The following is a 17,374-nucleotide window of genomic DNA, read 5'->3' on the forward strand; positions in this document are numbered from 1 at the left end:
TGAGCACGCCAGTGACCACGCCAGGTGTGGGGAATCCCTCGCTTAACACAGACACAATTCAGGGCTTTGGTTAGTCTCCAACTCCCACACCCCCCAAACTCACAGTAACCCTCCTGTCTCAGCCTCTCAGCTGCTGATACAGAGTTGCCACACCTGCTTTGAATGTTTACAAAATATATTGTGAAATCCGTTCTGAGGGTACTTGAGAGAATTCTATTACTGATTGTTTCCCAGACAGGAAACAGTCAAGAAAAGACACAGGACAATAGGGAATTCGGAATTAAATTATTGAGTTGAGTATTCAATATTAAATTATAGCACTGGGTCCATATTTCAGAAATTCAGATTATCATGGGAATATGAAATGCTCTGCCTGCCTTATTTTAAATGACCCAAGGGGATTTCAGTTTCTTTCGTTAAGGATGTTTCTAGTAGCTTTCCCTGTTCTTACAAATAACACCGCCTCTACTGTAAATTTTTACTCTATTTTGGATTCTTTTGAATTCATATTTTTATGAATTCTATGTGTCGGTGTTTAACTTGAATAAGCTACATCCAGAACACCTGTGAATTATTTAAACGTAATTCTAAATATTGACATATTCACTTGTATATTTATTTTTAACGCTTAAACAAAACAAAACAAAACAAAACCCTAACGCTCTGCCTTTAAAACGAGGAAGAAATGGGCTTATAAAGTATTGACCACGAAGCAGATTGTTTCTATTTCGTCGGGTGTCTTCACTGAAGAACCAGGCGGGCAGGAGCAGCTGCGAGTTTGTGCTTCTCCCTGTAATCCCAGCATTCATGAGGCAGAGGCAGGAGGATTGCCAGCAGTCCGAGTGGTCAGGGCTCCATGTGAACCCTGCGCTAACAGGAAAGAGGTAGGTGGGAAAGCGCTCGTTCGTACTTGTTCGTTATGACAACGCTTCATTTCCAAGAGTGTGATTTACAACAGTAGTTTTCCAACTTCCCATTGTTTTCCCTTCATTTTAATGGAGTCAGCAGCAGTGGAAAAGTGGAAACACAGCACTCTCAGTTGTACAGCTGAAGGTGGAGAGATGCACTTCCTGCTTTTACAGGCTTCTCATTTCTTCAGACGTTTCGTGGTGCCTGTTTGTGCCTGTTTGTGCCTGTTTTTCCACGGTGTAGACCTCTGGGAACCATGCTTGCCTTTAGGAGCTGTGCACTCCTGCTGGGTGCTGTTCAGTGTAGATGAATCAGCACTTGATTCCTCATGTTCCTGACCCTCACACTGAGCTTCCTTTTTGCTACAGTACTTACGTATGCTAACTAGGCTTCATAAACATAGAATATTTGCATATTCTAATATTTACATGTTCTCTTTGTGGCTCATTTTGGGACTGCAGAATACATGTTTTATGTGTATTTTTATTTATGTGAAAATTATATTTATGTGAAGGGTTAAGTAGGACACCCGTTTGAAAGTACAAATAAGGCGTGAGTTGTAGTTCAGTGGTAGGTGCTTGCCTAGTAGCTTGTATTCCCCAATACAGCATGAAATAAGTTAAAGTGCAGTGGGATCTAGAAAGCCTTTGTGTAACAATAATGGGAGGTAGGTGGTATTTCCAAAAATATTATTAGTACTTTATCAGTATAGTAGACACCATATGGCCAATTTTATGTTTTGTGCGTGTTGGGGATTTAGTTCCGGGTCTCATGCATACTGGGCTTGCCTTTTATCATTGGACTGAACTCCTAGCACCCCACCCCTGCTGGGGGCCACTGAGGCATGGAGATGGATCTGCAGGTAAAAAGGCATTGGCTGCCAAACTTAATGAGTCTGATCCCTGGAACCCACATTGGAGGAGAGAACTGGTTCCTTCCAGAGTTTGACCTCTGACTTCCACACCTGTGCTTCGGTACGTGCCCACCTCTGCCAAGTACATAAACATAAAGGAAAAAACCACCCCGCCTCTTTAAAAAGAAGTATTCTGTGTCTTGGAATATGCAGGATTTATGTGTTTGTAGTTAGCTTTATACTGGCTTTAAGAAAGTAATGAAAACTTAAACTGTTCACAGTATTGTCATGATTTCTTTCATTGTGTGGATGTAAGGCCAGGCAGTGGTGGTGCACACCTTTAATCCCAGCACTCAGGGAGGCAGAGGCAGGTGGATCTCTGTGAGTTCTAGGCCAGCCTGGTCTACAATGCAAGTCCAGGACAGCCAAGGCTACACAGAGAAACCCTGTCTTGAAAAAACAACAAAACAAAACAACAACAACAACAAAAATTGTGTGAATAGAAGAATTTATTTCTCTGTGATTTTAATAAGTTATGAGAACTGGTCTTGTGGACAAGAATATACAAATGGGAACTGAGGTTAACATGGTGTGACTTGTAAGGTTACTGTCTTCTGTGGCACCACTTCCTTGCTTCCACGTCACTTGTCCATACAATGCCCTACTTATTTTTAATTCCTTCATTTGATGTATGAGAGAGGTAACATGATAGGAAAGGTGAATAATTAGATCCATATGTTGTTAGCTGTAAGCCTTTTCTTACTAAATATTTCCCAATAGCTTATAATCTTTCATGGTATCAGTGTCTAATTTAGAGATTTTTTTTTTTTTTTTTTTTTTTTTTTTTTTTTGGCTTGGTTTTGAGATAGTGTCTCATGTCCAAACTGGCCTTGAACTCACTGTGCAGCTGAAGCTGGTTATGAATTTCCAGCCCTCATGCCGCCATCTCCGTCTCTGCTGGAATTGCAGGCATGAGTGGCCATGCCCAACTAGTTGTTTGTTCGGAATGCTTGTCTGACTACGCTGTTACCAGACTAGTTTGAACAGTCTTTTCTTTTGGTGTTTGGAGACAGGGTTTCTCCGTGCGGCCTTAGCTGTCCTGGACTTGCTTCGTAGACCAGGCTGGCCTCGAACTCACAAAGATCCGCTTGCCTCTGCCTCCCAGGGTGCTGGGATTACAGGTGTGTCCCACCATGTCCAGATGAGGCTGAACATTCTTAGTATTTGTCTAATAGGAGATACTAGTGCTTTTATGGAATCCAGATTCCTGTATTCTATTTCTGAGTATTCCAGTACAGTGTGCCCGGTATTTGCCAGCTTGGACCAAGAAGAAATGAGTAATTTTAATACTAAAACATCATGATTCAGGAAATAGGAGACATAGTATGTGAAGGGGCCATAACAACAGACTGACAAGGTTTCAGTGTCCTGGATTTGTTGTGTAGCAAGGGACGACCTTGGAACTTCTGATCCTCCTCCCTCTACCTCCCAAGTTTTTTTTTTTTTACAGGTGCACCCCAGCATGTTTGGGTTGTTGTCATTTTGTATGTGGCAACACAGGCATCATGAGGTTAAGTAAGTTGGAAGTGGGGGCTTTATAGTCAAGCAGCACCCCTCCATGACAATGGATTGAAATATTCGCAGATACTAATAATTTAATGGTTTAACCACCCCCTCCAGATTTTCCAAAACAATGGCGGCACCTCGAGGGAGGTCAAAGAAGAGAGGTGCTTTTGAGCTTTGTCCTGATAGCCTGCCTTTGAGGAGCTCCGGGCGGCAGGTACTCTTTGTTCACTCAAGGACATGATTATGATGGGGACTGGAGAGTTAGAGCTGCACGGCCACCACCCAGGACCTTGTGCTGCCCTCTGTGGAGGGGTTCACGGTCGTGTGTGGAGTGTGCAGCAGGGGCTGGGAGGGTAAAGACTGGATCCCAGAGGGGTGCTGGGAGAATCACAGCCCAGGTGGCTGCTTCCAGAATGTGGCACTGAGGCCAGGTCATGCCTGGCTTTATGTCATTCAAGGGAATTTGGATTTGAGCTACTTGTTGCTTGATGTTGGAAGGTTTGTGTGTAGAAGAGTATTCAATAAAAGTTGAGTGTTTTAATTCTTTAGATTTTTTTTTCCCCTCCAGCTTTAAATTTTTCCATACTGACTTACCTATTTTAAGCGAGGGAAAAAAAATTCTTAGTTTGTAAATGATGTTTTAAAAAATCTTGTATGTATGAACATTTGCCTGCAGGTATGTATGTGTACCACATATGTGTCTAGTGCCCACAGAGGTCAGAAGAGGGCATTCGATCTCCTGGTATTGGAGTTAGACAGTTGTGAGCTGCCCTGTGGGTGCTGGGAAACAAACTTGGGTCCTCTATAAGAGCAGTAAGTGCTATTATTAACTTCTGAGCCATCTCTCCAGTCCCCAAGAATGACTTATCTTGGCTGTCACTTTTTCCCATAAGAAAGGCTCGTGGATGTTTGTTCTGAACTCACCTGTCATTAAGATGGTATTTCTAGCTCCTCCAGTAAGACAGTGGGTTGTTTATACAAACTGTGGTGCTGCCCAGTACTGCCCAGCCCTGTCCTATCGCCAGGATGCTGTTGACCTTCACATTTAGAATGTCAGTTGGTTAAGTGTTTGCCTAGTACTCACGTTTTAATCCCAAATGATACAAGCATAATGACATTTAGAACTTCCAGCTCTTGTGTGACCTCAGTAGCAAACCTTCAGTTGCCACGAGCCCTCCTGTACGCAGTGAAATCTTGACATCAGCGGATTCTTCCATAGGCAAAGAAGAAAGTAGTAGAGAACGCAGATGAGGATGAAGATGGTTCGTCAGAGAAGAAGTACAGGAAATGTGAAAAGGCAGGCTGCACAGCAATGTATCCTGTGTGCTTTGCAAGCGCTTCTGAGAGGTCTGTTTGAAGGGCTTACCTTGGCCTTGTGTGTCTGCCCGTGAGCATGTGCTTTGTGGGGATAAGCATCCTCCAAGCTGTTCTTCTAAAGACAAGTGCAGGAACTGTAACCTGCTAATTCTGACTGTGTAGACAGTCACCGCACACCACAGCTTCCTTGACACTCTGGTAGTATCTAACCTAACGGGAGAGGTCACATCCAGATCAGTTGGGTCCTCAGACACACCCAGCCGTCTCTGTAGCAGTCCTGGGCCTTGAGGTTCGGGGTGTAGGATATTACAGGCTCAGGCTTGTGGTAGGAACCCACGTATGTTTTTTTGTTGGCTGTTTACCTCATATAGCATGCCGCCTCTTCATATCCGTGTGCAGGTCTCAAACTCTAGAGTTGGTGAACGGAGGTAGCTCGGTTGGTACCGTGCTTGCCTAGCATGTGCCAGGAGCTGGGTTCCACCCCAGTGCTCTGTAAACTGGACGTGTTGGCACACGCCTCATAATCCCAACCCTTGGAAAGTGGAGGCAGGAGCACCAAGAGTTAGTTCAAGGTCTTCCTCAGTACACAGTAAACTGGAAGCTCGCCCAGGCTGCAATAGACCCTGCCTCAAGACAAACCCAAAAACCTGCAGCGCCAACTCTAGTTCCCAGCATTTGTGACTGTTGTGGCACAGTTAGGACTTTCTAGTTTCATAGAGAACTCTTCAGTAAAGGCTGGCTCAGTAAAATCTGAACAAACGAAATGTACCTGGGTCCGAACATGAGGTGGCCATGTCCATGGTGATGTGACTTCTTGTGCTGTGCCGCTGGCTGCTTGATCAGTGGTACCGCCAGCCTGCTTGTTTGCTGTTGAGGTCGCAGCCGAGCAGATGCTATTGCGGAGTCATTGCTTCATGAGGCGCCATCCATGCTCCTGAGTCATGGTTGGACTCCAGGGCCCCAGGCAGCCAGCCACCCAGCCGCAATCCCCCCTGTTATCACTGTTCTGAGGAAGCAAGTACGTCTGTAACTTGAAATGCAAAATGCTTAACCTTTAGAACTTCTGAGTGCCAGAAACCTTTATGTTTATGTTTGGGTCCCACGCCCTCCTCTCTGACCCCCCCCCCCCCCCCCCCGAGGTCTCACTGTACGTGAGTAAGCATTCTGAAACCCATAGAACGTCTGTTTGATCCTAAGCATTTCATTCAGGTAGTCTCAACCTGTATGACCTTTCAACTCCTCCTAGCTTCCCCTGTTGTTAGCCCCTGGCTATTAGAAGTGGAAATGCTGCAGAATGGGCTCAGGTGACAGGCTCCTTAAATAAAAACAATAAAGAAAAGTCTTCATTACCAAAGCTACATGTTTCTGCTCTTTTCAGATGTGCCAAAAATGGCTACACCTCCCGCTGGTACCACCTTTCCTGTGGGGAACATTTCTGCAACGAATGCTTTGACCACTACTACAGAAGGTTTGTTTCTTGACTGAGAGCTCTGTGGTGGAGGGGATGTGACAAGGCCTTAGGAGAATGGTGACAAAGCTGAGACCTCCTGGGCTTCATGAGTTACTGGGCCATCTAATGCCTATGATGACCGGAAGTGTGGCCAGAGATTCAGTGCTGTAAGCACGACACGCAGTGGCTAAACCTGGGTGTACATGGACAGGATTGGATGGAGAAAACATACACAAAAAGTGAAGTCATGCTGTTTATAGGAAAATGGGGACAACTGGAGATACCCACATTGAGTGAATTAAGATATTCTGAAAGATGGTTATTACACAGTATGTGCATTTTCTCAATTGTGGTCCCTAGATTTTATATAGATAACAGAATCACATTGGTATGCATGAGGTAAATGTAGAAGCAAAACTATCTAGTGGGGCTGACGGGGTTAACAAAGTGGGGGTAAGAAAGGAGAGTGTAATCAGCATACAGTGTATACATATATGAAATTTAAGAGGAAAAACTGTTATAACTTGGTATGTGTGCAGGCTCGTGTGTCTGCTATGACACGTGTCAGGTATATATAAGCTCTAGAGAGCTTGGCTGCTTGGCTCTTTGGTCACAGTGCACACAGATAGGGTACAGACATTTGGGAGGAGCTGGCAGAGCCCTGGTCTGCCATCGTCTTATTTATTTATTTATTTATTTATTTATTGTTCATAGCCTAGACAGGCTTGAGCTTATGCCTCCACCCTGAGTAGCTGGGATTACAGGCTTGTGTCACAAGGCCTTGCTTTGGCTTTTACTAATAGTTTTCTGTTTTGTTCTTTTTTTTTTGGCGGAGGGGGGCGGGGCAGTGTTTGAGACAGGGTTTCACTGCAACTCTGGCTGTTCTGGACTAGCTCTGTAAACCAGGCTGGCCTCAAACTGAGAGATCTGCCTGCCTCTGCCTCCCGAGTGCTGAGATTAAAGGTGTGCGCCACCACTGCCCGGCTCCCCCCCACCCACAATTTCAATTAAATGTTTATTTTCCCCTATTAAAAATTTAACGGTTGCTGTAGGATTTGCCATGTGAAAGTTTTCACCATCTAGGACTCTGCCCTTGCTTATTGTAGATGTAACTGTCCAGAGCAGGCTCCTCCTGGTCCTCCTAGTCTGTTACAGACGTGCCGTCATAACATCCCTCGTAACGTCCGTCCATGTGCCTAAGAATAGTAAAGTCATCAAAAGTAAACTTCATCAACCCAAATTATAGTATGAAAACCTGATGAACCTGTAGGTTGACTTTTTTTTTTAATGGTTTTTAGCCACAAAGATGGATATGACAAATACAGCGCATGGAAGAGAGTGTGGACCAGCAATGGCAAGACTGAGCCAAGCCCGAAGGCGTTCATGGCAGACCAGCAGCTGCCCTACTGGGTAAGGAGGGCCACTGCTACCCAGTGCACTAAAAGCTTGAGCGGTCCTAGCAATACTGCTTTGCAGGAAATCTTTCTTGAGTTATTTCTAGACTTACTAGAGCAAATACTTTTAAGTTTTGCAGAAATCTCTGCTAACTCAGTATTGCCTAAGGAAGAAAGTAGTGTCACACACTACCATCTGGCTTTGTATTTATCCACCCATCTTTTTTTTTTTTTTTTTTTTTTTTTGGTTTTTCGAGACAGGGTTTCTCTGTGTAGTCTTGGCTGTCCTGGACTCGCTTTGTAGACCAGGCTGGCCTCGAACTCACAGCGATCCGCCTGCCTCTGCCTCCCGAGTGCTGGGATTAAAGGCATGTGCTACCACACCCGGCTATCCACCCATCTTTTGATGGGCACTTGGGTTGCTTCATCTTTCAGCTAGTATGACCAGGGTTACAAATAATCAGACACCTTTTTACAGTTCTTTAGGCATATATACCTAGGGATGAGCCATATGGCATTTCTGTAGTTGGTTAGGTTTTGGTGGTCCTGGTGCTTGAGCTTGCTGTACTATTGAGGTGCACTCCCAGCCCACTCCTCCTTTTTATTTTGAGTCAGGGCTTGCTAAGCTGCCCAAGAGGCCTTGTATTTGCCATGCTCCTGAAAGGCTGGAATTTAACTCCAGGAACTTCCAGACTTTTCCCATAGCCATTCCATCATTTTTCACTGTAGTCTGAAGTGTGTGGGGGTCAGGTTTCTCCACACCATCACCAATTCTTTTTTTGGTTTTAGCTTTTTGTTGTTTGAGACAGGAGCCTCACTATGTATCCTTGGTTGGCCTCAAACTCACTGTGAAGACCAAGGCTGTCCTCAAAATCAAGAGGTCTACCTGCTTTCTGCCTCCCCAGTGCTGGGATTAAAGGCTGCCACATCTTGCTAATTTTGCCTTTTCTGAGATGGATGTCAAGTAGAGCAGACTGGTCTCAAACTTGCTAAGTAGTTAAGGGTGACTTTGAACTCCTGACTCTCCTGTCTTCATCCTCACCAACTCTTATTTGTGTTTTGCAAAGCCAGCTGTGTGAGTGGATGTGAACAGGCAACTCATTGTAGTTTTGCTTTTTATTTCCAAGTCTAGTGCTGTTTGGTCGTTTTCAAGTTGAGCTGTCTTTCTTTTCGTGAGAATTACTTACATGTTCTAGATATAAAACCCTTACCAGCTCTGTGACTGGCAGACATTTTTTTCTGCAGGTTGTTTTTCCTTTGTATGGGTCATTTAGTTCTGATGATAAACTTTATCATATTTTCTTTGTGTCTTTGGTCCCTGCTAGGAACTCACTACCAAATCTGAGGTCATAAAGATCCATCTCTGTGCTTTCATAGAAGAATTTTACTGATTTAGATTTCACATCTAGCTCATTGACTCATTTTTGTTTCTGGGTATGTGGAGAGCCAGATCTAACTTCCTTTGTCTACATATGGATATGCAGAATTTTCTGATTTGGAATAATACAATGAGCTTGCAGAGCTAGCCCCTAAAAGCTGTGTGCTTCCTGGCACGCACCATGGCTGTTTGTCAGGCTGAGAAATTAGCGCAGGCACAATGTGAGAAACTGCATTGCCAAACTTGATTTGAATTTTTATCAGTTTTCTCACCGTTTCAGTGACCCTGGAACAGTTCATGTCCATACTTTTTGGGTAGTAGTATCTAAATTTAATTCATTATTTCCTTGGGCTTGAGCTGAAAAATCTTCCTGACAACAGTTTTCAAATTTTCTTTTCATTATCCTGTACCGTGAGCTAGCATTGAATCGGAAATTACCCCGATGGCGTCAAAATGGGTATGATGAAGTAAGGGAAATAAAAGAAATGCTAGAATTGTTAGGATAGCCACGGGGGTTTGCAGACGTAACTGACTGCCGGAGCAGTTTCCTACCATGCATTAAGCCCCAGGCTCAATTCCAAGGGTCACAAATGTAGGAGAGTAATTGCAGAGCAGATGTGGTAGCTCAGGGTTAGGCAGTTTATTGATCTTGCCTTAATTTTCCGCGTAGGTTCAGTGCACAAAACCTGAGTGTGGAAAGTGGAGGCAGCTTACTAAGGAAATCCAGCTTACTCCACACATGGCGAGGACTTACCGCTGTGACATGAAACCAAATACTATTACCAAGGTATGAGTTCTGTGGTGGCCTTTGAATTAGTGGCCTTACACCAACCTGTTTGTAATTGTAGCATGTCTTTGTCATTTTCTGTGTCATTTTCTGATTATATAGGGTTGTGTTGGTCTGTATGTAAACAGAAGCCCAACATGGGGTAATCGAGTAGGAGTTTTCCTTTACTATAGGCAGGTTGGTACTGAGCTATTTGGGGTTGGTTTAGTTATCCAAGAACACAGTCTCCTGTCCAGTCCATCTTTAGTTTATCTTCCATCCTCAAGTGACGAAGGACTATGTCTGAATTCAAAGCAGAAAAGAGGCCAAGTGCAAAGGGCAAGAGCAGTGTCGTAGCTGAGTGTGTCCCTCTGTCATTGGGTAGCAGCTGGCCTGTTAGGGCTTTGCTCATTGGCTAGAACAGAGTTGCACAACTGTATGCTAGACTGCATGAGGACAAAGGAAGGCAATGCTTCACCATTAAGGGTGTTTCCCTGTATGTTACAACACCAGGCAAAGCAGCATTTTGTCAGTGAGGAGGGCAGGTAGGACGAGCAGTTAGGAATCAGCCATAGTTAGTATGCCTGTTCTGAAATTTGCCAGTTAGGGTTTGAAAATGTGGGAGAAACGTACTGATCTACACAAACGTCTCCTACTTTGAATATTAAAGAATACTGGGTATCAAATCCCACAATCAAAATAGTTCTTTTTCTTGAATTGAAGGGTGATGGCAGATAGTAAATACAGCCATTTTTGGTGTGTAGCCAGACACAAAATGATTGCCCGCAAAGGGCTCTGCTGCTTTAAACACATCCATTCTAAACAATAAGTGCAAAGTGCTGTGAAGTTTATGATCAAAGGGTTGATTTTTTAAACTTAGGATTCAAGTTAAGAAATGTTATTGGGTTGGTGATGTAGCTCAGTGACACAGTGTTTGAGTAGCCCCGGGATTTATTCTCTTCTGCAAAGGGAAAGCACCTCCTCCCTCCCGTGGGTGGGTAAAACTAAAGTGACCGCACTTACTGTGTGAAAACAGTGTTGAGGCCTATGGGTAGAGCTCAGGGATAGACATACATATCTACATAATAGAAAGTTCTCTGAGCCATCTTTTCTCTCCCTGTCTTCAAAGGTGAACTCTCAGCCTGGAGAATGTGGCTCAGTGGTAGAGTGCTTGCCTAGCAGGCCGGGAGCCCTGGGTACAAACATTAACATAGCATTGCAGGGGGGTGGGGCTGTGGGTGGGGAGTGGAGGATATAGTCTTTTTTTTTTTTTAGATTTATTTATTTAATTAATGTATATGAGTACTTTATACCTGCAGGCCAGAAGAGGGCACCAGATCTCATTATAGATAGTTGTTAGCTACCATGTGGTTGCTGGGAATTGAACTCAGGTCCTCTGGAAGAGCAGGCGGTGGTGCTTTTAACGCCTGAGTCATCTCTCCAACCCGGTGGATATAGTCTTAATGATTCATTCATCTTTCCAATACAACTTTAAACATAGATTTGTTATGACAGACTCATTTTAAGGCTTTAATAAGAGTATCCCAACTGCTTTTTTAAGATTGAAAAAAAAAAAAAAGAGTCAGCTGGGTGTGGAGGCAGGAGAATCAGGAATTCAAGGCCAGTCTTCCCCATATAGAAAGTTGAAGGCCAGCCTGGTCTATGTGAATACATTAGGCTGTCTTTTGTTTTGTTTTGTTTTGGTTTTGGTTTTGGTTTTCCAAGACAAGGCTTCTCTGTGTTAGCTTTGGCTGTCCTGGACTCCCTTTGTAGACCAGGCTGGCCTCGAACTCACAGCAATCCACCTGCCTCTGCCTCTTGAGTGCTGGGATTACAGGCGTACACCACCATGCCCAGTGTTAGGCTGTATCTTAAAGTCAAGACTCACAAGTAATAGGCAAGCATTGAAGTACAAAACTATATTATCAGCTCTTTCTTCCTTTTGGGGAAGAGTCTCTTTAAGTTGCCCAGCCTGACCTTGAACTCACTCTGTATATTCCAGGAAGACCATCGGCCTGTTGTCGTCCTGCCTCGGTGTTCTGCAGAGCTGTGGTACAGGCCGCAGACTGCAAGCCCAGCTTGTTCAATATTTATACTTCTCAGTAGTGTTGCAATGTCTGTGTGCATGCCACACTGCCATGTGGAAGGACATTTGTGTTGTAAATGTTTGTGTGAATGGAACTAGTGATGGTTCCGTGCAAATGTCTTGTGTTTCATTTTTGTGGGTGAGTGGGTAGGAGTAGCCTTGTGTCGTGGCAGAATTGGGTTTGGTTCTGAAGGAATCATGGTTGTCTATGTTTTAACATCTGTGGGAATCTGTTCTGTTGTTTCTCAGCTGTGCTTGTGTTAGTTCAATAGTTTTGGATAGTCAAGTCTTCCTGATTTGTACATAATTCTTTACACATCTCGATATGCATACATTTTGACTATTTTCAAAGTCTATATTTACTCTTTGCATTGTCAGTAAGTCTTGCAAAAGGAAGAATAATGGCATTTTTGAGATAGGCCAGCTTTGAGGTTGGGATGGCCCTGCTGTATTATCCTTCTGAGGACTGGAATTATGGCAAACCTTGACACCTGCCAAGAATTGTGAAGTGTGTTGTTGTTCTGAACAGGATTTTACTATGTAGTCCAGGCTGATCTTAATACACAAATTAAGTATATTCACATATATATATCCTGGAATATGTATACATGCTAGAATGGCTAATCTGGGCTAATGTGCATTACCATACATGTGTCTGTATGTACACACACACACACACAATTTTATGAGAACACTTGTAATTGGCTTAGTAATTTAAAAAGCCACGATTGAGTCTTAGCTTCACCTTCCAGGTAGAAGGCCTCTGAACAACACAAGAGGAGAAAGTACACCTGCCTCAGAAAATGAGTGGGCACGTCCTCCTCAAATTGAGCCCCGGCTCTTGTGGGTACTGGGCCTACAAAGGCACCTAGGGTGTGTTTCAGTCAGGGAGAATACTGTGTGTGCGACATTCCAACTTGCTTTTCTTCCTTTGCTCTCCGTTCAACACCAAGGCTTCTGATGCCTACAGCTCTGGCTTATCCTTGCTGAGCAGTGTCTGAGAGCCTTGGATCTCCTGCACCACATCTGCTTCCCTGTTCAATGAGAGATGAAGTGCCTTTTTCTAAGTCCTGGCTGCTTCTGATGTGTTTCCTGGAGTGCTGTTGCCTCAGCTTGCCCAGGTCTCTACCAATGTACTCGTTTAAGAGGAGTTTCTTTGGCATGTAATGTAGTCTGGAGATTGAATCTGCTAGGCTGTGTGTTCTCTCAGCCTTCAGTTAGGCAGTGTTTTTGTGTTGAAAGAGAAATCACACATATCAAAATGCCCAGCCCAGTGAATTCTCACAAGTACCTGTTCATCTGGCTCCTGATATAGAAATGGAATACTTGGCAGGTGCCTGGTGACTCCTGTCAATCACAGCCTCCGACTTTGCTCCATAGAGTAAATCACCTGCTTGCTTTTCTAGCTTACAGTATTATGGATTTGGCTGTGCTGGTTTTTGATTCTCACATAAATGGACTCGTGCAGTGTGCTATTTCTGAACTGCTGGCGAGGTCCATCTGTGTTGTGGCATGTAGTTGCCACTTGTTCTGTCACTGCTGTGTAGCACGACAGTGTTTGAATATCCTTAGCTTACTTGTTCTGTTGCTGATGGACTTTGTATTTAGCTTTCTTCTATCACAAACCGAACTTCTTTGGACTTCAGAAATATGTACAGTGAATTTTGTTTCAAATGCTTTTTCTGTCCTTTTCTGTGTAGCTCAGACTGGCTTTGGAGTCAGTCATCCAGGCTAGCTGTGAACTCACTGTTTGCCACAGGCTGGAACTGTCCATCCTTCTGCCTCACTCTCCAAAGCGCTGAGATTGTAGGTGCTGCCACCATGCCTGCTTAGCCATGCTAACTTTTTTGAGATTCTTCGGTGCAGTGCGAGGGACTGAACCAGCAGACGGACTCTTTTGTGAACACCGTCCTCAGCCTTTGAACCTTCTTGTGCATTGCTTAGCGCACACGTTACAGGGTCTGTAGGAACGTACTCCGAGGTGAAAGTCACTGGGTATGTTTATCTGATGCACAGCGGTGGTTCCATGAAAGAACACCAGGCCTCTGTGTCTTCCAAACGTGTGTATCTTGTCACAGCCTTCTCTATGCTAGTACATCTCTTTCTTTTCAGTGGGGAACATCTTAAAGTACCATCTTCCTGCACTCTCATTCTAGTGACACGTCAAACATTTTTCTTTGCCAGTTAAATAGGTTAAAAAAAAAAAAAAAAGGTACTATATTGGAAGAAAATGGACACCTAAGACTATGTTTCAAAGCCACTTAATTCAGATCTGGTCTTCTTTTGCAGCTGGACAGCCCTGACCACTGTTCTTTCCCCGAGGATCTAGTGAGTACTTGTGCTCTGGATCAGGGTTAACTGGGCTATTAACGATAAGGTCACTAAGTAAATGGCTGACGTCTGCTTGGATGTACAGCAAAGTCTTCGACTCTGCCGTGGTGACTGCATTGTGAAAATGCCCATCGTCATAGACGGTGATGGTGGTAGCAGTACTGTAGACTCACTGTCCCCTCACAGTGTAGAGTGTGAAGTTATATTGCTTCACACTTAAGTGCACAAGAGGGAAGACGCTGCCCCCACCTTGTTGCAGGGATCAGCTTCATACGCTTGTTTGTTTAACATGGCTATGAACTTTCCTCCACTCAGTCCTTCCAAGACAACAGGCTGGCCATGGTTTGACTGTCTCGGCCTGGACTCAGCAGCAGGAGAGGGCTCTAGGACTTTCTGACTAAAAGGTAGCCATTCTGCCATGCCCCTGCTCAGACATAGAAGGTGGGTCTAGCATGCCCAGCTGGCCATGCCCTGGCATAATCTAGCTGTTTCTGGTAAATTTTGCTGCTTGAGTTGGCAAACTCTACTTGCCATGTAACCTGATCTGGTTTAAAATGATTCTGAATATTCTAAATTCCTAAATTCCCAAGTCTTTCTAATCCGTGATTCAGAATTAGTGGTTTGGGGTTGTTCTCAGTGTCCCGAGTTCAAGGACCATAGCGAGGTTTCAGATGAAGGGAGAAGGGGTATATATTATGTTTACTTTGAATCCGTTCTCTTCTTTAAATGAGGGATTCTGTTCACATTTTTATTAAGTGTCATTCCTACATGGAGCAGGTGGTTCCTGGATTGGGGGTAAACAGGATAAGTTTATAGAAAGAAGGAAAAACAGCTTAAGTGCAACTGGAATACCTTCTCCACTGGCTCTAATATTAAGGCTGTTTTATACTCAGAAGATCCTTGACTTTAAGGCAGAGGCTGTATGCGCAAGGCAGAAAGAGTTGCGTTGGTGTGCTTCTGTGCTGCTGGGGAACAAGGCCTGGCCTTGAGCATGCCAAGCAAGTACCATGGTCAGGCGTCCTGGACTGGCAGCTAGCAAGAGCCTACTGGTTGCTGTTTTTCACTGACAGCATGTGGAGACCAATTGGAGCATCCCCCTACAGTGGGCTTCCAGCAAAGAGAGAGCTAGAGGCTCCTAGCAGGATGTTAGGGTGGGTCTGCTCAGCTTCCTTCTGAGCTGCGTGGCCCAGGAAATAGAATGGGATCAGCCTGGATTCATGATTTTTAAGATGCCAGATTCTGGATGTCAGTAGCTGAATTCTTTGCTTGGAGCTGAGCAAACGTCCTAGTTTCATTTCTGCCGCTGTGGTAGAACATCCAGATGAGAAGTAGTGTAGGAGTGATAGGGTGTATTTGGTTCAGAGTCCATCATTGAGGGGAAATCAAGGCAGGAACTGAAGCAGCTAGCTACATCATAAGTGTAGTCAAGACCAAACAGAGTAAACACATGCGGGCTTGTTTGCTTTCTGCTTTACATTTAAACAGGTGAGGGATTAGCCCAGGGAAGGTGCCACTCACAGTGGGCTGGGTCAATTAGCAAGCAAGACAGCCCCCACAGCTGACCTGATGCTGACAGTTCCTCATTTGAAAATCTTTCCTTAGGCCTTCCTAGGTTGCCAATGGTTGACCTTTAAAACATAACCATCACCGCAAAGAAGTGGGTTGGGGAAGGAGGACCTGGGATATTAGGGAAGCCGCATGCTTACCTAGTGTTAGTGTGTGGGCGTTTCTGGTTCGGGGAGCCTTCCTGTCCTTGGGGAAGAATTTTACCTAAGAAAGATTGTCTCTTGGTGTCCTTAGCTGTTTTCGATTCTTTGTATAAAACTCTGAGAATTGTTGAGTCTGAATGTGGGGGGACAGGCGAGCTGTGGATAAAGATGTTCATCTCCTCTCAGTATGTGCGTTTCCTCTCTTCCTCCTGCCGATGCATCACAGAGAGTGCTGGAAGTTTCCAACCACTGGTGGTACTCCATGCTCATCCAGCCTCCTTTGCTGAAACACAGTGTGGCAGCGCCGCTGCTCTCTGCATACTACCCTGACTGTGTTGGCATGAGCCCTTCCTGCACCAGCACAAACCGTGCCGCTGCCACAGCCACTACCACCAGCAGCAGTGCCAGCCCGGGGAAGATGGAGCCCTCCAAAGTGGCCCCCTCTCCACTTGGTGAGAGATGCTCTGGTACCCTTTCCCTTACACCCCTTGCCCTCTCCTTGGAAATTTAAGGGTAAGCAAACTACCGAAGACTCTTACTGTATGTGGCATGATATAAAGCACTCAGTAGTGCATGCATTTGGTTATGCATTGGCCTTCATATACATCTGCTGTTCATCTGTGGATTTGGCCAACCTTGGTGGGAAGAAGTTAGTTTTGCCTGTATTCATTGTATGCAGATTCCTTATTGTAGCCTTTATTGTGTGTGCCCGTGGCAGTCAGAAGAGACGATATCTGATCACGAGCAGCTCTCTGCATAGCATCTTCATTGTATTAGGTGTTAAGTCATCTAGAGATGGACCTGTTCACTGTTTGAGTGACCTGAGCATGTGTGGCTTTGAGGGACTTGTGTGGTAGTGGGTCCTAGAACTAATTCTCCGAGGATGTTGAGGAAGGATGGCACTGTGGGTCTATTGTACCATTAGCATACATGTATAGTTTACCTGGAAAGCCTATAATTCCTACCTGAGTTACATATAGGATTTGATGAGTGTTTATTTCCAAGATGGACAGCTGTGTCACTTACTGATTTTATAAACTGACTTATCAAAATGAAATTTTGTGCTGTGTGAGCACTGCTTTTTCGTTTCGTTTTGTTTTGTGTTTTTTTTCTTTTTGTCCCTAATAATACCAGTAGAAATCTACTCTAAAAAATTCAGACGTTCATGTCAGGGCAGTATATCTTACTGGTTTCAAATTCTAACAACCCCTCATCTTCCCTCTGTACATGAACAAATCACATTTTTTTTTTTTTATGGTGAAATTAGATTTTTTCCATCAAGGTCCAATAGTAAGACTTAGCTGATAATACTGGGTGATCCTTAACAGTGGGGTTGTAGGGAGATCCAGGCTAGTGCTAGTGTAGAAGCTCCCAGTGTTTGGAAGGTGCACTGAGCTGGGCACCAGAGTATCCATCTGTGTGCTACCAGAGTACACATCTGTGAAGACAGTTTGGCAGTGTGTGAAGACCTTATGGTCAGGGTTACCAGAGTACACATCTGTGAGGACAGTTTGGTAGTGTGTAAAGATCTTACAAAAATTTCTAAGCTAATATATTAAAGCCAATCAGTTCAAAACTGCATTTGCATATAAAATGTGCTTTAGTATTGCTTATG

The 17,374-nt window shown here is 44.3% G+C and overlaps 1 protein-coding gene across 2 annotated transcripts in view; it reads left to right on the forward strand.

Moving 5' to 3' along the window:
- The window catches only part of Kdm1b (lysine demethylase 1B), a 41,625-nt gene that overhangs the window by 1,340 nt on the left and 22,911 nt on the right, over positions 1-17,374 (forward strand). For both annotated transcript variants that reach the window (XM_051170838.1, XM_051170847.1), the window contains exons 2-8: positions 3,443-3,542; positions 4,548-4,675; positions 6,024-6,113; positions 7,394-7,505; positions 9,538-9,654; positions 14,009-14,047; positions 15,986-16,211. In XM_051170838.1, coding sequence (XP_051026795.1) covers positions 3,456-3,542; positions 4,548-4,675; positions 6,024-6,113; positions 7,394-7,505; positions 9,538-9,654; positions 14,009-14,047; positions 15,986-16,211 — 799 coding nt within the window. In that variant the 5' untranslated portion in view covers positions 3,443-3,455. The remainder of the gene's footprint in view (positions 1-3,442; positions 3,543-4,547; positions 4,676-6,023; positions 6,114-7,393; positions 7,506-9,537; positions 9,655-14,008; positions 14,048-15,985; positions 16,212-17,374) is intronic.

The sequence above is a fragment of the Acomys russatus genome, chromosome 3 (assembly GCF_903995435.1).
Source record: "Acomys russatus chromosome 3, mAcoRus1.1, whole genome shotgun sequence".
Lineage (NCBI taxonomy): Eukaryota > Metazoa > Chordata > Mammalia > Rodentia > Muridae > Acomys > Acomys russatus.